Source organism: Cetorhinus maximus, chromosome 2 (genome assembly GCF_964194155.1).
Source record: "Cetorhinus maximus chromosome 2, sCetMax3.hap1.1, whole genome shotgun sequence".
NCBI classification, from domain to species: domain Eukaryota; kingdom Metazoa; phylum Chordata; class Chondrichthyes; order Lamniformes; family Cetorhinidae; genus Cetorhinus; species Cetorhinus maximus.
Genome location: NC_135880.1, coordinates 14119825 through 14143776, shown reverse-complemented (window position 1 = coordinate 14143776; position 23952 = coordinate 14119825). Strand labels below are relative to the sequence as shown.

The 23952-nt window shown below is 41.9% G+C and overlaps 1 protein-coding gene across 14 annotated transcripts in view; it reads left to right on the top strand.

Moving 5' to 3' along the window:
* The window catches only part of nek1 (NIMA-related kinase 1), a 166891-nt gene that overhangs the window by 269 nt on the left and 142670 nt on the right, over positions 1–23952 (top strand). For 11 of the 14 annotated variants that reach the window (XM_078560992.1, XM_078560972.1, XM_078560953.1 and 8 more), the window contains exons 2-8: positions 3100–3248; positions 3347–3443; positions 5989–6086; positions 16977–17060; positions 19410–19477; positions 23107–23193; positions 23335–23389. In XM_078560992.1, coding sequence (XP_078417118.1) covers positions 3132–3248; positions 3347–3443; positions 5989–6086; positions 16977–17060; positions 19410–19477; positions 23107–23193; positions 23335–23389 — 606 coding nt within the window. In that variant the 5' untranslated portion in view covers positions 3100–3131. Of the gene's footprint in view, positions 1–3056; positions 3249–3346; positions 3444–5988; positions 6087–16976; positions 17061–19409; positions 19478–23106; positions 23194–23334; positions 23390–23952 lie in introns of all 14 variants that reach the window. The other 3 variants (XM_078561001.1, XM_078560962.1, XM_078560907.1) reach the window with 1 other exon arrangement.

Genomic DNA, 23952 nt, shown 5'->3' with positions numbered 1-23952 from the left:
CCGCGCCTAGCAGCAGGATAGAGCAGCAAACCAGCAGCACTGCTCCTTGCCTGATATTTTATTTATTTATTTATTTATTTATTTATTTATTAATGCTTGCCTGCTGGATGAGCAGTTGTTGGGATGCAATCCTGCACTAATTTTCCATTGTGTGTTTAATGCCTCATGAATACTGTTCTAGGCAAATGCTTCAGAGGGCTTTTAAAAATTGCACCGTGAAAGGTGGGGAAGGTGAAAAGTCTCCCTTCTCTCATGACTTCACTTGATTTTTGTGTGTAGGATGATAAATTGCAGAAATAGTTGCTGGGGATTAGACCTCTCTAATTGAGCAAATCTTGAATATGCTTGTTCATGTAGGAGGTGGGTGAGTCTTCCTACACATTAAGTAGGCTTCGAGGCGCTGAAAGAAAAATATGTACCAGAAAAGTGACATTTGTTCCATCGTCTCAGGATGCTTATTTGGAATAGTGGTAATATATTTCTTCAATATACATTAGAATCATAAAATAATACAGCACAGGGGGAGGCTGTGTGGTCCCTTGAATCTGTGTCTGTGCTTTCAAATTCAGTTTGTCTCACTCTCTGGTGCTTTCTCATGTCACCTACGGTTCTTTTGCCAATCATAAGACCATAAAACATAGGAGCAGAAATTAGGCCATTCAGCCCATCGAGTCTGCTCTGCCATTCAGTCATGGCTGATAAGTTTCTGAATCCCATTCTCCCGCTTTCTCCCCGTAACCTTTGATCCCCTTACCAATCAAAAACCTATCTATCTCGGTCTTAAATACACTAAATGACCTGGCCTCCACTGCCTTCTGTGCCAATGAATTCCATAGATTCACCACTCTCTGGCTAAAGAAGTTTCTCCTCATCTCTGTTCTAAAAGGTCTTCCCTTTACTCTGAGGCTGTGCCCTCGGGTCCTAGTCTCTCCTACTAATGAAAACATCTTCCCCACGTCCACTCTATCCAGGCCTTTCATTATTCTGTAAGTTTCAATCAGATCCCCCCTCATCCTTCTAAACTCCATTGAGTATAGATCCAGAGTCCTCAAACGTTCCTCATATGTTAAGCCTTTCATTCCTGGGATCATTCTCGTGAACCTCCTCTGGACCCTCTCACCTTAAATCAATTGTGTCTGGTTATTGGTGGTTCTTCAATCTTTTGGAAAAATGTTCTCTTTATTTACTTGATTTAAACCCTTCATTATTTTAAACACCTTGATCAAATCTCTTTTTTTTGTGTTCTCTGCTCTAAAGCAAAAGCCTCTCAATTCTAACAATGTAATTGTAATCCCTCATCCCTGGAACTATTTTACTCAATCTCTTCTGTACCCTCTAAAGCCTCCACAACCTGGTGGTAGCATAGTAGTATCATCACTGGACAAGTACTCCAGATACCCAGGGTAATTCTCTGGGGACCTGGGTTTGAATCCCACCATGGCAGATAGTGAAATTTGAATTCACTGAAAAATCTGGAGCTAAAAGTCTAATGATGTCCATTGTTGTTTGTTGTAAAAACCTATCTAGTACACTAATGTCCTTTGGGGAAGGAAATCTGCTGTCCTTACCTGGTTTAGCCTACATGTGACTTCAGACCTGTGGTTGACTCTTAAATGCCCTCTGAAATGTTAAATGTTCTCAAGGGCAATTAGGGATGGGCAATAAATGCTGGCCCAGCCAGTGACACCCACCTCTCATGTACGAATAAAAAAAAGCGTGGAGCCCAGAATTCGACACAGTATTCTGGTTGGAACTGAACTAATATTAGATTTAGCATATTCCTGCCTTTTGTATTCTGTGATTCTATTTATAAAACTCAAGATTCTATATGGTTTAAAAAAAATGTTCACACGTAAATTTTGTTAATTTGTATTAAATAAATTCTTGAAGTTGTATTTTGTGTTTGTTGCTGAGGTGTTATTAAGGATGAAAACTGTGAAAAGAAACTTATCATAAGGCAATGAGTACAATGTGTCCCTTTACGTGTTTGAAAATGTTTAATAGAATAATGCAGAATGTTTAATCCACAAGGTCATCTGATTTCTGTCTGGTTGCAGCTGCTTGTTTTGAGAATTCTGTTCTGTAATTTTCTACATTGTTCATTTTAGTGTTATGAATGTTGCATAGTATTAACAGTTTCTGCACAGAGGTATTGTATTCTTTTGGACTGATAACACCTGCACTGGAAGATAGCATGGTGTCACTATTTACTCAGGGTCCTGAGCAATGTCTTAGCTTTGTCAGGTGCAAGGGTCCCTCCTGCAGAAAATTGTAACTTGCTCTAATGGAAATGTATAGCTGAACGAGCTACTTAAAATTTTGTAATCAATACAGAATTCATTAAGTCAAAACTTGGTTTATAATCACATCAGATGATGTGCAGCTGTCAGGTGTAAAGGAGAAGTGCTTGCCACTGTACCACTGGATTGCTTTTTAAATATGCATCATCTTCTGACATGTAATTAGCCCATTTTCATGTTCATTGTGAGGGCTAAGCTTCACTCTGGAGACTATACCAAAGCCTAGTTGGACCAGTTCATTTCGGAATGGGACCTAATGATTTGTGTTTCGTCTCTCTGACAGTTCTCTGTTTGATTGTTAGATTGGAGACTTGACCTTGGGTAGGAGAGGGTCTCACTTTTTTTCATCTGGTCACAATTGTTTTTTTTTTTGGTTCGCTCTTCCATCTTAGTGGAAATCACAGAGGAGCCTTTTCCCATCTGCCTGCTCTCTGAGCTTGGACGCTTTCCATGAGAGGAAGAATTGAATTAAATGGAGTAAATGTAGAAGTAAATCAATTAAGATATGGATATATGTTTCTGCATTTTTTGTTTTAAATGTTGAGTTCAGCATCATTGGTAGTGAAGTGCTTTTTCTGCCAGGACAACATGGATAAGGGTTCCCCGCAGCCCTGATTCTTATTCCCCTCCCCCTGCCCTGCCCATGAAAGCTGAAAGGGCGGTTTTATTGTGCATTAGGAGAAGGCTGTGGATCAATTTCCAAGTCTGCTACACATTACTTAATGAAACTGCCTTTTCTTCTGATTGAATTATCAGGTTTGGGAATGATTTGCTGAAGAGAATTGTTTTGTTCACACAGTCTGAGCATGAGGATCTTTTACATCAAACACTATGGATAAATACGTTAAGGTGAACAAAATTGGAGAAGGATCATTTGGAAAAGCAATTCTCGTGAACTCAAAAGAAGATGGCAGACAGTATGTTATCAAAGAAATCAACATCTCCAGGGTGAGAAAATCTTTTTGTGGCCTCTCCAGATGTAACCAGAAGTAAGATTTGCCAGGTTAATATTTGTTCAAAGACCTTCCCTGCTTCTTTGTTCTTAGATGCCAAATAAGGAGAGGGAAGAGTCAAGGAGAGAAGTTGCTGTGTTGGCAAATATGAAACATCCAAACATTGTACAGTACAAGGAATCATTTGAAGGTGAGAAACAAGCTTAAGCATATCAGATGATACTCAAGACTATGTGCATATGTTTTACTTGGGAACTTTGGTGGGGAGAGTGCATCTATGTTTTGGGTTCAGATTCCTGTAGTGTAACTTCAGTTATTAGGGATTGTGTACTTTCTCCAACTGGAATTGAAGAATGCAGAGAGTCAATCACAGAATCACAGTGCAGAAGAGGCCCTTCGGCCCATCGAGTCTGCACCGACACGTGAGAAACAGCTGACCTATCTACCTAATCCCAGCACTTGGCCCATAGCCTTGAATGTTACGACGTGCCAAGTGCTCATCCAGCTACTTTTTACAAGATGTGAGGCAACCCGCCTCCACCACCCTGCCAGGCAGTGCATTCCAGACCGTCACCACCGTCTGGGTAAAATAGTTTTCCCTCACATCCCCCCCTAAACCTCCTGCCCCTCACCTTAAACTTATGCCCCCTTGTGACTGACCCTTCAACTAAGGGGAACAGCTGCTCCCTATCCACCCTGTCCATGCCCCTCATAATCTTGTACACCTCTATCAGGTCGCCCCTCAACTTTCTCTGCTCCAACGAAAACAACCCAAGTCTATTCAACCTCTCTTCATAACTTAAATGTTTCATCCCAGGCAACATCCTGGTGAATCTCCTCTGCACCCCCTCCAGTGCAATCACATCCTTCTTATAATGTGGCTACCAGAACTGCACACAGTACTCCAGCTGTGGCCTCACCAAGGTTCTATACAACTCCAACATGACCTCCCTACTTTTGTAATCTATGCCTCGATTGATAAAGGCAAGTGTCCCATATGCCTTTTTCACCACCCCACTAACATGCCCCTCCACCTTCAGAGATCTATGGACACACAAGCCAAGGTCCCTTTGTTCCTCAGAACCTCCTAGTGTCATGCCGTTCACTGAATACTTCCTTGTCAAATTACTCCTTCCAAAGTGTATCACCTCACACTTTTCAGGGTTAAATTCCATCTGCCACTTATCTGCCCATTTGACCATTGTTAAAACACTAGGGGTAATAACCCAGTGAGGGAGGCTCTCGCTGTATGATAACCTGGAGTACCCGATGCTGATGTTTGCTCAAAATAGGGCACTATTATATTTCATCGTGCTAAAATGCCTCACCTTGAGGAACACAGTGTAATACAGTTTATGCAATGTATGGGTACAGTACAGAGCCATATTGCTAGTTTGTTGACCATACAGAGGCCTGAACTGATAATTTGCAGACATAAGTTCAAATTCTACCATGGCAGCTGGGGAATTCAAATTCAATTAGTTATGTAAAACTTGGAATAAAAACATAAGTAACAGCAATCATGAAACTACTGGATTATCGTTAAAAACTCATCTGGTTCACAGGTATCCTTCAGGGAAGGAAATTTGCTGTCCTCACCTAGTCTGGTTTGTATGTGATGTCAGACCCACAGCAATGTGGTTGACACTTAACTGCCCTTTGAAATGGCCTAGCAAGCCACTTGGCTGCCATCGCCACCTTCTCGAGTGAAAATTAGGGAGGGACAATAAATGCTGGCATTGCCAGCTATTCCCACATCCTGCGAATAAGTAAAAGAAAGCAGCATGTGAAGCAGTGGTCTGTCGTTAGCATAAAATGATGACGTGACTTTAGGAAATATTTTATGGTGCCCCCTTTCAGTTAAGCAAAATTCTTTATGACACCCTGCATGAAATGGGACACAAAAGCCTGCATGAAGGTTCTTTTTTTACACCAGGTTCTGCAAAATGTTTCTGCTTGTGGAGTAATTGTTGTATCTGTGTTTGTAAAAACTTGATGACTGTTTCCATGCAGAATTAAAAAAAGGCTTTGGACAAAATACTTGTTTGAATATTCAATTTGAAAGCAAATGGATTTATGGCGCAAGTTGAATTTTGCTTTATGTTTGTGAAGCCCATGATCGTGGGAGTGGGCAGTACTTATTTTTTGTATGGCTGGGGAAGCAGTTATAATTCTATGTTGAGGTTAACAATCCATCCAATGGCTTCAGCTGACACAGTGTGAATGGCTATGATACCACTGGGAATGGGTTACCTCTCCCTACCCTAACTTTTAAAGCATCTGTTTCTAGATTTGGGTAGCTTTGCTTCATAATACGGCTGTGTACCATTGTCACAAGGGCTGCCACAGTTCAAGCAGAGAAGGCCCGTCACCGCATTTTCAGAGCAACTAGGTGTGGGCGTTTAATGTGGTCTTGCTGGCATTGTCTACGCCCTGAGAACAAATGCAAAAAAAAACAGGAATTTAGCCTCTGATTCTAAGATGAGATCTGCATAGTAATCCTTTCATTGGAAGCAGAAAAAATAGGTGTCTGTGTATGTGTGCATTAAGCATCACACCATTACTTACAGTATATTCATGCAAATTAAAATTAAGAGTATCTTGATTAAATCAGGTATTATCAGTTCTTTTTGTATTGCTCATGTAATAAAGCAAAAAGTGTAAATGGATGCCTTATATACTGGCTCCTTTAATATTCAAGTCTTGAGAAGTTTCTAATGTATTTATTTTAACAGAAAGTGGCTGCCTTTACATAGTCATGGATTACTGTGAAGGTGGTGATCTTTTCAAACGGATTAATGCACAGAAAGGAATTTTATTTCCTGAGGATCAGGTAAAAACTATTTGTTTTTTCAAATAATATATAGTTGTGTTGATGTGGCAATTGTGAAATGTTTTTTAGTCTAGCTGCACTGTTGGGGAATTTGCCTGATTCTGTCTTTCCATCTGTTCATCTCTGCTCTCACGTGACATATTTAGCCCATTGCTACCAATACATCATAAGAAGAAATTTTCACTTGAGCCAAACACACAAAATGCTGAAAAAACTCAGCAGGTCTGGCGGCATCTGTGGAGAGGGAAACTGAGTTAATGTTTGGAGTCCTTATGACTCTCTTCTTCGGAGCATTTGCAGCATTTTGCTTCGACGTTTCTGCTTAAATGTTTTGCAAAATTTTTAGTCATCACCTCAGATTGCACCACTGCTACCCCTTCCAGTGACACAGATGGATCATGTCCTAATATTTTGTATTCAAAATGTCATCTCCAGACTTGCCCCATATTTGGCAGCACAAAAGGATGTTTAATTATAATGATGATCTCAGCTGAAGTGTTGATAAAATGAGAGTTCCACATTCCCACTGTTACACTTTGCCGAGATTCAAGTGACAATACTCCGATATCAGCAGTAATTTGTTAAGCTACCTCCCAGATGGTAACAAAGTTGTATAACTGTCTCCTTCTCATTCATGCAATTTATTTCAGAAATGAGCTGAATCTCACTTCTGTTTTTCTGTATTATGTTTGTACCAAGCTAAGAGTTATTGTCATTAATTTCTTTACCTTCAAATGTAGAAGGAGTAGATTTGGATTTGTCACTCCCACGACTATTCCCAAATGAAAAGAGGTGGAACAGATGGCAGTGGGGGTGGAAAATTAAAGAAAACCTGGAATGATAGGCTGCTAATGGACTGAGAGTGAGCAATAGGAAAACTAATTGAGAAGAAATATTGCTTCGATGGTATTCCAAGCCACACACCATCCTGACTTGGAAAGTTGTCGCCATTCCTTCACTGTCGCTGGGAAAATCCTGGAACTCCCTCCCTGACAGCACTGCGCGTGTACCTACACCACATGGACTGCAGCGGTTCAAGAAGGCAGTTCACCACCACCTTCTCAAGGGCAATTAGGGATGGGTAATAAATGCTGGCCTAGCCAGCGACGCCCACATGCTGTGAACAAATAAAGTTTTAAAAAATTCCTTTGGCACAATGACCAAACCCAGTGGACGGTAAGCTTCGTTCCAGTAGAATAGATATGGCTCTTATGCAGTGAGCACTGGTCAGAAGACAAGACAGACCAGGTGAAATATGTTTTTTTTTTCTCCCACCCCTGACTTTGTACAGTTTGACCCCAAAAACTGTTTGACTCACAACTTGGCAGAGAGCAGGGGAGTGGTATTAACTGGATAGCTCTTTCAAAGAGCTGGCATCGGCACAATGGGCTGAATGGCCTCCTGTGCTGTATCAAGCTATGAAAGCTATCCTGCACTTGGATTTTCAGAAGGCATTTGTTAAGGTGCCACACGGAGATTATTGTGGAAAATAAAAGCTCATGGTGTAGTGGATAACATATTAGTTAGATAGAACATTTGCTGTCAGAAAACAAGAGAATGCTTAAATGGGTCTTTGTCTGATTGGCAGGATGTGACGAGTGGAGTCCTGCAGGGGTCTGTGCTGGGGCCTCAACTTTTTACAATTTACATCCATGACTTAGATGAGAGGAGTGAAGGTATGGTAGCTAAATTTGCAGATGACACAAAGATAGGTAGGAAAGTATATTGTGAAGAAGACATAAGGAGGTTGCTGATGGATATAGATAGGTTGAGTTGGCAAAAAATCTGGGAGATGGAGTATAATGTGGGAAGATGGGAAGTTGTTCACTTTGGCAGGAAGAATAAAAATGCAGAGTAATACTTAAATGGAGAATGGCTGCAGAATTACGAAGTGCAGAAGAATCTAGGTGTTCTTATGCAGGAGTCACAAAGTTTGCAAGTCATTAAGAAGGCTAATGGAAGGCTATCCTTTTATTATGAGAGAAATTGAACATAAAAGTAAGCATGTCATGCTTCAGTTATACAGGGCATTGGTGAGACCGACCTTCGAATACTTTGTGTGGTTTTTCTCTCCTTATTTAAGGAAGGATGTAAACGCGTTGGAAGCAGTTCAGAGAATCACACAGAATCACAGTGCAGAAGAGGCCCTTCGGCCCATTGAGTCTGCACCGACACGTGAGAAATACCTGACCTCCCTACCTAATCCCATTTACCAGCACTTGGCCTATAGCCTTGAATGTTATGATGTGCCAAGTGCTCATTCAGGTACTTTTTAAAGGACGTGAGGCAACCCGCCTCCAGCACCCTCCCAGGCAGTGCATTCCAGACGTCACCACCCTCTGGGTAAAAAGTTCTTCCTCACATCCCCCTGCCCCTCACCTTGAACTGATGCCCCCTTGTGACTGACCCTTCAACTAAGGGGAACAGCTGCTCCCTATCCATCCTGTCCATGCCCCTCATAATCTTGTACACCTTGATCAGATCGCCCCTCAGTCTTCTCTGCTCCAACGAAAACAACCCAAGTCTATCCAACCTCACTTCATAACTTAAATGTTTCATCCCAGGCAACATCCTGGTGAATCTTCTCTGCACCCCCTCCAGTGCAATCACACCCTTCCCATAATGTGGCAACCAGAACTGCACACAGTACTCCAGCTGTGGCCTCACCAAGGTTCTATACAACTCCAACATGACCTCCCTACTTTTGTAATCTATGCCTCAATTGATAAAGGCAAGTGTCCCATATGTCTTTTTCACCACCCCACTAACATGCTGCTCTGCTTTCAGAGATCTATGGACACACACGCCAAGGTCCCTTTGTTCCTCAGAACTTCCTAGTGTCATTGCCATTCATTGAATACTTCCTTGTCAAATTACTCCTTCCAAAGTGTATCACCTCACACTTTTCAGGGTTAAATTCCATCTGCCACTTATCTGCCCACTTGACCATCCCGTCTATCTCTTCCTATAGCCCAAGACGCTCAACCTCACTGTTAACCACCCGGCCAATCTTTGTGTCATCCGCAAACTTACTAATCCTACCCCCCACGTTGTCATCTATGTCGCTTATATAAGAAGGTGTACTAGATTAATATCTGGAAGGAGCTCTTGACTTATGAGGGTACGTTGGAAATACTGGGCTTGTTTCCATGAGTTTAGAAGATTGAGGGGTGACTTAATTGATGTATATAAGATCCTGAATGGTATTGACGGGGTGGATGTGGAAAGGATGTTTCCTCTTGGGGTGAGTTCAGAACTAGGGGACATTGTTTTAAAACTAGGGGTTGCCCTTTTAGGACAGAGATAAGGATTTTTTTTTTCCCTGAGGATTGTGCCACTTTGGAACACTCCGCCACTGGAGGTGGGGCCATTGAATATTTTTAAGTTGCAGGTCAATAGATTCTTTTTTGGCAAAGAAATCAAAGGTTATTGGGGTAGACTGGAATGTGGAATTCAAAACACAAACAGTTCAGCCAATCTTATTGAATGGCAGAGCAGGCTCGAGGGGCTGAATGGCCAACTTCTGCTTCTAGTTCGTTTTTTTTTGTTCGTTCATGGGATGTGGGCTTTGCTGGCTAGGCAGCATTTATTGCCCGTCTCTAACTTCCCTTGAGAAGGTGGTGGTGAGCTGCCTTCTTGAGCCTCTGCAGTCCATATGGTGTAGGTACGCCCACAGTGCTGTTAGGGAGGGAGTTCCAGGATTTTGACCCAGCGACAGCAAAGGAACAGCAGTTTATTTCCAAGTCAGGGTGGTGAGTGACTTGGAGAGGAACTTCCAGGTTGTTGTGTTCCCATCTGTCTGCTACCCTTGTGCTACTAGATGGTAGTGGTTGTGGGTTTGGAAGGTGCTGTCTAAGGAGCCTTGGTGATTCGCTGCAGTGCATCTTGTAGATGGTACACACTGCTGCCACTGTGTGTTGGTGGTGGAGGGAGTGAATATATGTTTGTGGATGGGGTGCCAATCAAGCCAGCTGCTTTGTCCTGGATGGTGTCGAGCTTCTTAGGAATGTTGTTGGTGCTGCACTCATCCAGGCATACCCCTTGATGCCCCTAATATCAAAAAATTTAACATTTCTTTCTTGAATATACTCAATAGCCTTCTGTGGCAGAGAATTCCACAGGTTCACCACCCTCTGAGTGAAGACATTTTTCCTCATCTCAGTCCTAAATGGCCTGCCCCATATCTTGAGACTGTGGCCCTTGGTTCTAGACTGCTCAACCAGGGGAAACATCCTCCCTGCACCTAGTCTGTTTAGCCCTGTTAGAATTTTATACATTTCAATCAGATCCCCTCTCATTCTTCTAAACTCTAGTGAATACAGGCCCAGTCGAACCAATCTCTCCTCATACGACAGTCCTGCCATCCCTGGTATCAGCCTAGTGAACCTTCGCTGCACTCACTCTATGGCAAGTATACCCTTTCTTAGGTAGGGAGACCAAAACTGCACACAATACTCCAGGTGTGGTCTCACCAAGGCCCTGTATAACTGCTGTAAGACATCTCTATTTATGAACTCAAATCCTCTTGCAATGAAGGCCAACATACCATTTGCCTTCCTAATTGCTTGCTGCACCTGCCTGTTTGCTTTCATTGACTGGTGTACAAGGACATCCAGATCCCTCTGTACATCCACATTTCCCAATATATCACCATTTAAATAATACTCTGCCTTTCTGTTTTTCACACCGAAGCATAAACTTCACATTTATCCACGTTATACTGCATCTGTCATGTGTTTGCCCACTTGTCTAAATCACCCTGAAGCCTCCTTGCATCCTCCTCACAACTCTCAGCCCTGCCCAGTTTTATGTCATCAGCAAACTTGGAAATATGGCATTTAGTTTCCTCATCCAAGTCATTTATATATATATCATGAATAGCTGGGGCCCAAGCACTGTTCCCTTCGGTACACCACTAGTCACCGCCTGCCACCGGGAAAAAGACCCATTTATTCCCACACTCTGCTCCAGGTCTGTCAACCAATTCTCAATCCATGCCAGTAATTTGCCCCCAATCCCATGTGCTTTAATTTTGCCCACTAGCCTCTTACATGGGACCTTATCAAAAGCCTTCTTGAAATCTAAATACACCACATCCACTGGTTCTCCTTTATCTATTCTACTAAATACATTCTCAAAAAACTCCAGTAGATCAGTTAAGCATGATCTCCCTCTCATAAACCCATGCCGACTTTGTCTCATTCAGTTAATGCTTTCCAAGTGTTCTGTTACCATGTCTTATTTTAAAAACCTTTAGCATTTTATCCACTACTGATGTTAGGCTAACTGACCTGTAATTCTCTGTTTTTTCTCTCCCTCCTTTTTTTAAATAATAAGGTTACATTTGCTACCCTTCAGTCTGTAGGAACTGCTTCAGACTCTCTAGAATTTTGGAAGATGATCACCAATGCATCCAATATTTCCAGGGCCACTTCCCTTAGTACTCTGGAATGTAGATTATCAGGCCCTGGGGATTTTTCAGCCTTTAACCCCATTAATTTCTCTAGCACCATTTTTTTTACTAATACTGACTTTGTTCAATTTCTCCCTCTTACTAGAGCCTCAGTTCCCTAACATTTCTGGGAAATTTTGTCCTCTTTTGTGAAGACAGACCAAAATGCGTGTTCAATTCTTCTACCATTTCTTGGTTCCCCATTACAATTTCCCCCGTTTCTGACTGTGAGGGACCTATATTTGTCTTTTACAGTCAGTTTTTAATGTTCCTTGCAGGTTTACTCTCCTACTCCATTTTTCCCTCCTTGATCAATCTTTTTGTCCACTTTGGCTGAATTCTAAACTGCTCCCAATCCTCAGGCTTGCTGCTTTTTCTGGCAATTTTATGTCTCCTCTTTGGATCTAATATTATAGTTAATTTCTTTTGTAAGCCATGGTTGAGCCACCTTTCCTGTTTTATTTTTGCACCAGACAGGAATGAATAATTGTTGTAATTCATACAAACGTTCCTTAAATATTAGTCATTGCCTATCCACCGTCAACCCTTTTAGTAAGGTTCCCCAATTCATCATTTGCCAATTCATGCCTCATACCCTCGACGTTCCCTCTATTTAGATTCAGGGCCCTAGTTTTGGATTCAACTTCTTCACTCTCCATCCTAATGAACAATTCTAGCATTTTATGGTCGCTCTTCCCCAAGGGAAAACAAGATTGTTAATTAATCCTTTCTCATTGCACAATACCCAGTCTAGGATAGCCTGCTCTCTAGTTGGATCGTCAACGTATTGGTCTAATCATGTACACACTCCAGGAAATCCTCCTCCATAGTATTATTGCTAGTTTGGTTTGTCCAATCTATGTGTAGATGAAAGTCACTCATGATTACGGTTGTACCCTTATTGCATGCGTCTCTAATTTCTTGCTTTATACTTTCCATTACTGTTTGGGGGCCTATAGACAACCCCCACCAATGTTTTCCGACCCTTGGTGTTTCTTATCTCCACCCAAGTAGACTCCACATTATGATTTTCCGAGCCAATATCCTTCCTCACTATTGCATTGATTTCCTCCTTTACTAACAATACTACCCCACCTCCTTTCCCTCTTTGTCTGTCCTTCCTAACTATTGAATACCCCTGGATGTTCAGTTCCCATCTTTGGTCATCCTGCAGCTGTGTCTCCATAATTGCAACTATATCATAACTGTTTATATCTATTTGCGCTGTTATTTCATCTATCTTTAATGCAAATGCTCTGCGCATTAAGATACAATGCCTTTAGATTTGTCTTTTTAACCTTGTTAGTCACCTTAGCTTTATTTTGCACTATGATCCCATTTGTTTCTCGCCCTTGTTTTTTTTTTCTGCCTTCCACTTGTGCTTTTTATTTTTCTGTCTTTCGTTTCTATCCTTGTTTTCCTCTCCTCTGTCCCCCTGACATTCTAGTTTTAAACCCTCCCTGACAGCATTAGCAAACACCTCTCCCCCTGCTGGCCAGATGCAGCCTATCCTGTTTGTACTGGCCCCACCTTCCCCAGAACTGGTTGCAAAGTCCTAGGAATCTGAATCCTTCCCCCCCCTACACCATTTCTTCAACCATGTATTCATCTGATACATCCTGTTATTTTTACTCTCGCTAGCACGTGGCACTGGTCGTAATCCTGAGATTACTACCTTTGAGGTCCCACTTTTTAATTTGCGCCCTAACTCCCTACATTCAGCTTGTAGGACCTCATCCTTTTTTTTATCTCTGTCGTTGGTACCAATATGTACCACGACCGCTGGCTGTTAACCTTCTCCCTCCAGAATGCCCTGCAGCCTCTCCGAGACATCCTTGACCCTGGCATCAGGGAGGCAACATACCATCCTGGAGTCTCTTGCAGCTGCAGAAATGCCTGTTTGTTCCCCTTGCTATTGAATCCCCTATCACTATAGCCCTGCCACTCTTCTTCCTCTCCTCTTGTACAGTAGAGCCATCTGGTGCCATGGACTTGAATCCTGCTGCTTTTCCCTGAGAAGCCGTCTCCCCCAACAGTATTCAAAATGGTATATCTGTTAGAGAGGGCGATGGCCACAGGGGACTCCTGTGCTACCTGCCTTCCTCTACTCTGCCTGGTGGTCATCCTTCCCCTTTCTGCCAGCTCAGTCTTTACCCGAGGTGTGACCATCTCACTGAACGTGCTGTCCATGATAATCTCAGCATTGCGGACACTCCACAGTGAATCCACCCGCAGCTCCAGTTCCAAAATGCGGTTAGCCAGTAGCTGCAGCTGGACATACTTCCTGTACACATGGTTGCCAGGGACATTGGAAGCGCCCCTTACTTCCCACATAGCGCAGGAGGAGCATATCACAGGTGTGAACTCTGCTGCCATGACCTCCCTTTAGGTTAAGCTCGTTAGTTACTCCCTTTAAAGAATACTAATTAACCTAGGGGCCTTATTCCACTCCAAACACTCCCACTACAGTCCAAAGTTCTCACCTTATTTTGTTTAAGCTAATGGATTGCAGCAGTTTAATTAGTAGAAAAAGTAGAAGTACTCACCCGACCCTGCGTTGCGCCACTTCTTGAATCGTGACATCACTTCGAGCCCCACCGTCTGAAGCTCCTGAGGATATGCCTCTCCCCTCTGGTCTCGGCCTCTGTGTTTCTTGCGCCCTTTTATGCCGCTCTCACTGGCCTCTCTTCTCTGGATAGTGCAGAAAGATGGCATTAAGGTAGATGATCAGCCATGATCTTGTTAATTTGTGGAGCAGGCTTGAGGGCCGAATGGAGTACTCCTACTCCTATGCTCCTACCCTATCTGTTCCACTTATTACTTTGAAAATTTCAATCAAATCATCCTTTAACTGTCTAAATTCCAGGGACTGCAACCTGACTTTGTGTAATCTGTCCTCATAATTTACCATAGCAATGTATAAATAAATGACCTGGTGCGTAAGAGGACCCCAAGAATCATGTTTAGGCCTATATGTGGCATAGAAGTCGTTTTTTTTTTTCTTCCCCAACACCCCCACCCAGCTTTTCTGCCAAGAAATGCTACATTTGCATTAGGACTCCGCTTCAGCTTTTCACCTCTGAAATGCATGTTTTACTCACTTTATAAGTTGGCGCATGGGATGAAGCAGGCAAAACAGGCCATGCTGCCAAGAGGATTAAATGGGGGTTTAAGACATGCCCACACAGAGTAGACTGCGCATGGTGAAATACAAACAGAAATAGGCCTTCTCCAGTGAAAACTTGAAACCAGCTTCGTAGTTCATTCTAAAAGTTGCAACGTTCACTAACTTGTCAAATAACTGCTGCAGTGAGAGAATTCCATGTTAGTGAAAAACTGGTGCGAGAATGGAAGGAGGAGGAATCTGCCCTGAAGAAGATGACCAAGTACATCATGAGAACCAGCCACTGGACTGAGCTTGAGAACCATTTATCAGAATTGGTCCTCGCAAATTGTCAGAATGGTTACAGCATCACCAGAAATGCAGTGTGTATATATGCACTTCAGTGGGCCAAATCAAGCCCCTAGTTCAGCCAAGATTTCAGAGCAACAACTAGTTGGCACAACCATTTTATGGAACAAAAATGTCTGGTGTTGCGGAAGAAGACCAAGATTGCTCAGAGACCACCAAAAGACCTCTGCCAAAATTACCAGTTTCCAGTGATTCTTTATCAGACAGTGATTCTTTACAATGGGCAAAAGCACGAGCGCCCATTGTATCAGATTGGCAACATGGATGAAATGCCCATGAATTTCGATATGCCACAGCAACTGAACTGTTTTTGAACCTTTCCATTCCACAGTTCGACTGAAAGCAACAGAACATGAAGACCAGATTCGTGCTGGTACTAACCTGCATGTCTGACAGAACAAAATTAAAGCTGATGATCATTTCAAACATAAAACCATGCTGGAAATCAAGTTCCCTGCAGGAGCTTTTGTGCATGTCCATTACAACGATCGGATGTGTGAGGATGAAGTGAAGTTGTGGATCGCTAATGGAATAGGTGTCTCCGTGGCCTACGTAAAGAACGTTGCTTATTAGTGTGGAATGTGGTCAGATCAAGAAACAACACCCAAATTGCAGTTACACCAGGAGGTCTAATGGAATGGAATAGGTAGATGGTTGATGGTGAAAAAAACCTTCGCAACAAGTGAAAATCTGCATGATGCCTCCTTGATATTTTGTGTGGTTTTGTCATCAAATTGAGATGCTATTAATGCACAAACTGCTACCAGATCCTTAAAAAAAAAAGCAGACTATCCAAACAATGGATGGCGAGGAAGATGATTTATTGTGGAGGGATGATTCTGAAAGTGAAAGCCCCAAATCTCATCCAGATTGGGATTCTTGCGATGATGCCAAAGGGGCTCGATGAATTTGTTGAACACTGCAACGGATGCCAAAGATGATGAAGTTGAAGTTTTTCAAAACATTTTGATTGTGGTTAAAGGTATCCTTGTAGAAGTTATTCATTCAATTAAACATGTCGTTGAGTTCTAATTTTAATTGCTTTTATTATGTTTTTTCACATTTCAAAATGGTGACCACCTAACACCAGTGGTTCACATTTTATACTTGGCTAATTTTTGGAAGAATTTTTCGAGGCTTCAGAGGTCAACTTGTGCATTGTAACCTTGGAGTCCAGGTATTATTCTGGTAAATCTACACTGCACTCCTTCCCAGTCTAATATACATTTCCGAAGGTGTGGTTCCCAGAACTGCTCACTGTACTCTGTGTGGTCTGACCAGGGTTATGTATAATTGATGCATGACCTGTACCCCATTCTATCCTAGTCCTCTATTATAAAGAGCAACATTCCATTAGTATTTTTGATTATTTAATATACCTGTTCATGACATTATAACAGGCTGTGCACCTGGACTCTGGGTCTCCATTGTTTCTAGCTTTTCACCATGTAGAAAGTACCCTTTTCACGCCCAGGGTGGGGGATCTCACATTTGCCTAGATTGAAATATATTTTTCACTGTTATGCCCATTCATTTTAGCCTATAAATAACTCTTTTTGTATCCCTATAATCCTTTATGGAGATCACTGTGGGGTGGGGGAATTAGTGAAGTTTTGGAAAAGGTGTGGCTAAGAACCTCCGGGACCCTCAAGTGTAACCCAGTCAAATTTAAACATACATCCTTTTTAATGGAGGATCTTAGTGAAATGTGTGTTCTTTCTGCAATTTTGTGCTTAAAATAAACTTAAGAGACTCTCACTAATGGCGTTTTGCAAGACTTTGGTTGTAACTGTTAGGAGTAGGGGTGAATCATACTGTCACTCTTGAAGTAAGTTCTGTAACAATGTATAAATAAACAATAGGTCTGTTTATTGTTATAATCTTTTGACTGAGAATATGTGATCTTTTGTGTTTGGCACAGATTTTACTTGGGTAATAACATTGCTTTATAATCCTTTGTTGATAGATCCTGGATTGGTTTGTGCAAATCTGCTTAGCCCTGAAACATGTCCATGATAGAAAGATTCTCCACAGGGATATAAAGTCACAGGTAAGCTTACATATTCATTGAATTAAAGAAATATTTTCAGAAATGCGATAGATGACTTGCAATGCCATAACTCTGAATAGATTGTGTATTTTTGAGTGTACTGGGAGGGAGAAAGAAATTGCAACTGTGTCTGCTGCTGTCGCAAGCATGTCAAGGTCCTATGTCATTGGTTTAAAACCATTAATTAAGCTATTTAATTTTATTTTATATATAAAAAAAACCCTTTGAAGTTATGTGAATTTATACTTGGGCATTGTACGACATTGTCTGTCCTATACTGAGTCCTTACCTGAGCTTTGCTCCCATTCAGAAGAGGTTTGTTTGAACTCCAGTATTCCTGGCCTCTGCTAGTTTCTTGATTTGGTTGACTTCTGTGCCTTGACTTTGGAATTTGGTATTCTCCTGTTCCCTTTTAAATGTGAGCCTCCTTGCTAATTTTTCACTCAAGCACAAAATTGAAATAAAATCAGTGGCAGGATGAAGATGATGCACTGGAAAGAAAGAGAGAATTTGACGTTTATACAATGGCTTTTGTGATCTCGGGTCATCGCAAAGTGTTTTACAGCCAATTAAGCACTTTTGAAGTGTACTGTCTTTTGCAGTATAGGGAGTCACAACAGTGAATTTGCACAAAACACACTCTCACAAATGGCAATGACATAAAGTGTCCAGGTAATTTGTTTGTTCGTGATAAATATGAGCAAGCGTACCTTGAATAGTACCACCGCAGGATCTTTTAGGTTCACCTAAACAGGCCGGTTAAGCATCTCATCTGAGCAGTGTCACCTCTGATGTTTCCTCAATACTGCACGCAAGTATGAGAATAGATTATGTCTTCCAGTCCTAGGGTAGAATTTAATGGGGCATATGGGAACGGAAAAAGAGATGGGAAGTGGGACTTAGTTCAGCGGAAGCCCAAATTGCGGTTTTCCCACGCCGGGTTAAGTTTTTGAAGTTAAGTTGGTGTTTCAGCAGCAAAGCATCAGGCCGGCCAGTGGCAGGAACCTATTTTCCATATGATTGCATGTGTTGAATACTCATAAATTTGAAAAAAAAAGTTTCCCTTTAAAGTCCTACCTTCAAGGTTAAGTTAGCAGTGCACAGGAAACCTGTGTCTCCTATGGCTTGAAGGTGGCGTACACCTAGTGAGTTTGTTCAATCTTTGAAGCTGAGGTGAGTTCTTGCCTTTGTCTAACTTGGGCACAGGAAGGAGCAGGAGAAGCTGAATGGCCCATCAGCGACGGGGTTGAGGTGGAGTACTAGTGAGAGGGTCATGGTGTTCGGAGCTTCAAACAGAACAAAGCAAGGCACTGGCATGTTTGGAGGTGGGCGGGGCTACAGGTGTCCGAATAGAGCTATGCTGTAGCCTTTAGGGCGGGATCCATCGTTTGAGTTCTGGTCCTATGTGTTCAAGGGGGATAGCCGTACCACACATGGTGGATCAACAGTCACGGAGGGGTGAATCAAGCTTTATGGAGGGCAGGTTCGGCTTGAGGGAGGGAAGATTGAAGGATACTAAGGGCAGGTCAAGGATGATAGAGAGAGACTTCAGGATGATGGCAGGTAGGTCAAGGGTGTGGTGGGGTGGGTCACAATACAAGTGTACAGTTATTGGCTATTGTGGTTTATAATGTTTTTTTTGTTCTTCCCCACCTTCCAAAGGATAGCCTAATCTATCTTCATGAAGCATTTATGCCAGTAGCTAGGAAGCATTAAGTCCTAAAGATTGCCAAAATCACTTCATAAAATATTCACAAATACTATTTCTCCAAGTCTCTACAATGGGCGTTGTATCTGACACAGTTTAGTTAACACGGCTGGAATATGTGGTTTTGGTATTTTTTGTCATTGTCTAAAAATTTTTTTGTCCTGGCTGTTGATCTCCTAAAACCACGGCGTTAATGTTTAACTTTTGCTGCTCATTGTGCGGTGGGCGGAGGAGGTAACACAAAGTCAGCCACCTGTTGTAGAATCTGCCCGATTTCAGTTCCATTGAACTTGCTGAAATGAAAATCCAGCTGGTTCTATGAAGGGCAGATAATTCACTAGCAAGTTACCACCCAGGCTGCAGAGTCAAAAATGCTTCCTGTCCATTATTTAAGTGCAAAAGTGTTAAAGTAAGAAAGTGCATAGTGAGTCCTGATTAGAGTGGTAGGAAGGAGGGAGTGCATGACATTTAGAGCTTTGACACAGAAGGTGGAAATTCAATAACCATTAAACTGTACCCGTCTCTTATGAAAATAATTCTAATTTTGGGCACCTTCCTACCCCAAATATTAGTAAAACACTAACTCATGCATGCTTTAAGTAATAGTTGCAGCTCTAACACTTTTTCCTTTTCTAATCCAGAATATCTTTCTAACCAAAGATGGAACAGTTCAACTGGGAGATTTTGGAATAGCTAGAGTACTAAACAGGTAGAGTTCAAACTGCTTGAACAGAAATTCAATTCACATGCATTGTCTCTTTTGAACTTTAGTTATTTTTTAGTGAGTACCAAATTGCTATTTCCTATATTCAAAAAAGGTGAGGAAAGCAACTTTCGGTTTAAATAACTTGAATTATGCAAACATTTGCTAGTACATTTTAAATTTGTAATAATTTACTTTGAAATGATTCTGAAACATGTAATAAGGCACTTGGTGAAAGTATTTCACTTAACTATGAGTTAACAATTAAAGTGCAGTGACTGTTGCCATGTTGGTTGATATTGGAACCATTTATGTGGGCAAATGTGGCAGCCATTTTGTGCATCATGAATTTTTAAAAATATATTCATTCATGGGATGTGGGCTTCACTGGCTGGGACAGCATTTATTGCCCATCCCTAGTTGCCCTTGAGAAGGTGGTAGTGAGCTGCCTTCTTGAACCGCTGCAGCCCACGTAGTGTGGGGACACCGACAGTGCTGTTAATCTGGAAAGTTGAAATGAGTGAATAGTATGCCTGTTCCAGTTACTGTGATTTTTGGTTGAAGGAGGAATGATGGTGAGAAAGAGAGCTGCCTGTTCTTTTTGGAATGGTGCAGAGTCTAAATGAACCTTTTAGACAGGAAAGGGTTTAATGTCTATGTCCAAAGGTTGGTATGTCTAATAGTGCAGCATTGCAAAGTCAGTGTATTATGGGCTGTGCTATTGTTGTAAATTGAATGCCAAGTTGGGAAAAGTTCATTGTCAAAATAGATTTTAGATTACATCTTTAAATGTGTGATTTGAAAATAAATAAGTGCAGGACAAGGGCAGGCGGATGGCTCGTCCAACTTTCCTAACTGATGATTCTCAGAGTTTTGAACGCCCCTATTGTCTTTGACTCTGCCAGGTAGATATTCCAAAGGTTTATTACCCTTCCTAAGAAAGTATCTGTTGCAATTTGACTTCTCGCAATTAAATTTGTAACTTGTCTTATTCCCCTATCTTGCCCTAAACAATGTCCAGGCTTCATCTTAATGCAATTTAATTTTGCAAGCAGAAGCATTTTAAGGAATGCTTTGTCTGCCAGAAAAGGCTTTGTGAGATAAGGAGAAACATTACGCAACAAAGTCCACTTGTTGAATGAAAATAAGTATGTGGTGGAAGCCACAAAAATGATGGAAGAGTGACTGTGTTTAGCATCATTTGCTACTTATTGTTTGGTGGTGAGTTAAAGGTTGACATATCAATTAATAGCATTTTCTAGTGAAACTGTGCAGTGTGAAATTATCACATTAATACTTTCAATGAAAATGCTTTGCCTGCTATGGTAATTTTTTTCTTTACTCTTTCATGGGACGTCAGCATTGCTGGAAAGGCCGCATTTGTTGCCCATCCGCAATTGCCCTTAAGGTGGTGGTGAACTGCTGCCTTGAATTGCTGCAGTTAACCTAGTATAGCTAACCTAGTATAGGTATACCCACATTGTTATGAAGGCTGGTTTTTGACCCAGTGACAGCGAAGGATTGGCGATGTTTCTAAGGCGATGTTGCTTGTTCCCATAGTGCTGTTCCCATGCATTTACTGCCCTTGTCCGTCCAGATGGTAGAGATTACGGGGCTGGGGTGTGTTATCGAAGGAGTCTTGCTGAGTTGCTGCAGTACATCTTGTGGATGGTACATAATGCTGCGACCTGTGCGTCAGTAGTGGAGGTAGTGAATGTTTAAGGTGGTGGATGGGATGCCAAGCAAACACACTACTTTGCCCTGGATGCTGTCGAGCTTCTTGAGTGTTATGGGAGCTGCACAATCCAGGCAAGTGGAGAGTATTCCATCACCGTTCCTGGCTTGTGCCTTGTAAATGGTGGGCAGGCTTTGGGGAGTCAGGAGATGTGTTATTTGCTGCAGGATTCCCAGCCTCTGACCTGCTCTTGTAGCCACGCTATTTATATGGTTTGTCCAGTTTGGTTTCTGGTCAGCAGTAACCCCTGGATGTTGATGCTTGGAATTCAATGATGATAATGTTGTTGAATGTCAAGGGAAGATAATTGGATTCTCCCTTGTTGGAGATGGCCATTGCCTTTCACTTGTGTTGTGTTAATGCCACTTATCAGCCCAAACCTGAATATTGTCCAGGTCTTGCTGCAGAGGGACAGGAACTGCTTCAGTATCTGAGGAGTCATGCATGGTACTGAACACAGCGTGCAATCATCAGCGGGCATCCCCACTTCCAACCTCCATAGAGGAAAGGTCATTATTTAAGCCATTGAAAGTGGTTGGACCTAGGACACTAACCTCAGGTACTCCATGGTGATGTCCTGGGGCTGAGATGATTGACTTCCCACAATCGCAACCATCTTCCTTGGTTGTCTGCATGACTACAACTAGTGGAGAGTTTTCCCCGATTTCACACTCAGTCAAATTCTGCCTTAATATCAAAGGCAGCCACTCTTGCCTCGCCTCTTGATTTCAGCTTTTCTGTCCATTTTTAGGCAATGAGGTCAGGAGCGGAGTGGCCCTGACAGAACCCATCTGAGCACCAGTGAGCAGATTATTACTTTGTAAATGCTGCTCGAAAGCTCTGTTGACAACACCATCCATCGCTTTGCTGATGATCAAGAATAGACTGACGGAGTGGTAATTGGCCACTTTGGATTTGCACTGCTTTTTGTGTACAGGACATACCTGAGCACACATTCTCGGATGGATGCCAGTGTTATAGCTTGTCTGGAACATGTTGTCTAGCAGGGTTTGGCTGGAGCACAAGTCGTCAGTACTGTTGTCAGTGTCCTTAGCCTTTGTTTTTATGCAGGGCCTTCAGCCGTTTCTTGATATCACATGGAGTGAATCAAGTTGGCTGAAGACTGGTATCTGCAATATTTGGGACGTCGGAGGCCAAGATGGATCATCCAATTGGCACTATTGGCTGAAAGTGGTTGCAAGTGCTTCAGCCTTGTCTTTGTACTGTCAAGCTGGGCTCCCCCATTTTTGAGGATGGTGATATTTGTGGAGCCGCCTCCTCCCTGTTAGTTGTTTTAATTGTCCACCACCATTCATGACTGGATGTGGCAAGACTGCAGAGCTTTGATCCGATCCATTGGGTGTGGGATAATTTAGCTCTGTCTATCTGTCCTGCTGCTTCAACTATTTTAGCATCCATGTAGTCCTGGGTTTTAGCCTCACCAAGTTGGTACCTTATTTTTAGGTATGCTGGGCACTTGCTCCTGGCATGCTTTCTTGCATTCCTCATTGAACCAGGGTTGATCCCTTAGCTTATTGGTAATGGCAGAGTGAAGGATGAGCTCGGCCACGAGGTTACAAATTGTGGTTGAATACAGCTCTGTATACAATAAAGACTGGACTTTGTCTCGACACATGAGGATACTATCCATGTTGTGACTCTACTACCCTGATTAAATGGGATAGATTCAAAACAGATCTAACAGCTCAACTGTGCATCCATGAGGCGCTGTGGGCATCATTCGCAGCAGAATTTAATTCAACCACAAATCTGTAAGCACATGACCTGGTATGAAATTGTTAATATGTTTATTTTTAAAGGAGTTAATGCTTTTGAAATAATATGTAGACATATTAAGCTAATGATTGTGTGTGTTTGTTTGTTTTTGTTTTCTTATCAGTACTGTAGAGCTGGCACGGACCTGCATAGGTACACCATACTACCTGTCTCCAGAAATATGTGAAAATAAGCCATACAACAACAAAAGGTACCCCTGGATCTTTAATCATCTTTGTCATTTACTAGGGAATAGGATAATGTATAATGTAACAATAAGGCATCCATTCTCTGTACATGCATTTTACTGGAGATGGATTATTATTGACTGCTTTGTAATTCATTTTTTTAGTGATATTTGGGCTTTGGGCTGTGTCCTATATGAGATGTGCACCCTCAAACATGCAGTAAGTATTTTTCTTTTCATTTTAATCAATGCTCTGAAATTTATTTTTGCTTTTTTTTTGTATTTAACTCTATATTATTATAATATTTTCCAACCATGTTTAGTTTTGAGGTGGTAGTTTTTGCTTTGCTGACACTGTTCAGAATACTTCATATTTTGAAGGCCCTGTGACCATAGACTGGGTATTACAATATTGGGTACTGAGATTTGAATCCCCAACTCGTATTGAGAATGAAGGATGAAATTCTGCTCTGATTCTTTGATTTTATGTTTGTAACTGAAATGTGTTGACTCTTGTCAATTTTGTTTTGAGTGAGTGCAGGTCAGCAGCACTAACCTCATTATTTTGGTTAAACTGCCAGAGTGGCTACAGAGTTGATTCATGTGGGAAGTGTCACCTTGAAAAGACTACTCCCGAATGTTAAAGCTAAGGTGTGTTATGATGCAAGAGGAAAAGGTGTTGATACTGCAACCCCTCTCCCTTTCCTTTCTTTCCTGAACATCTTGTATCCAGGAATATTTAACGCCAGTCCCGCTCTTCTTGAGACAGATCTCCATTATAGC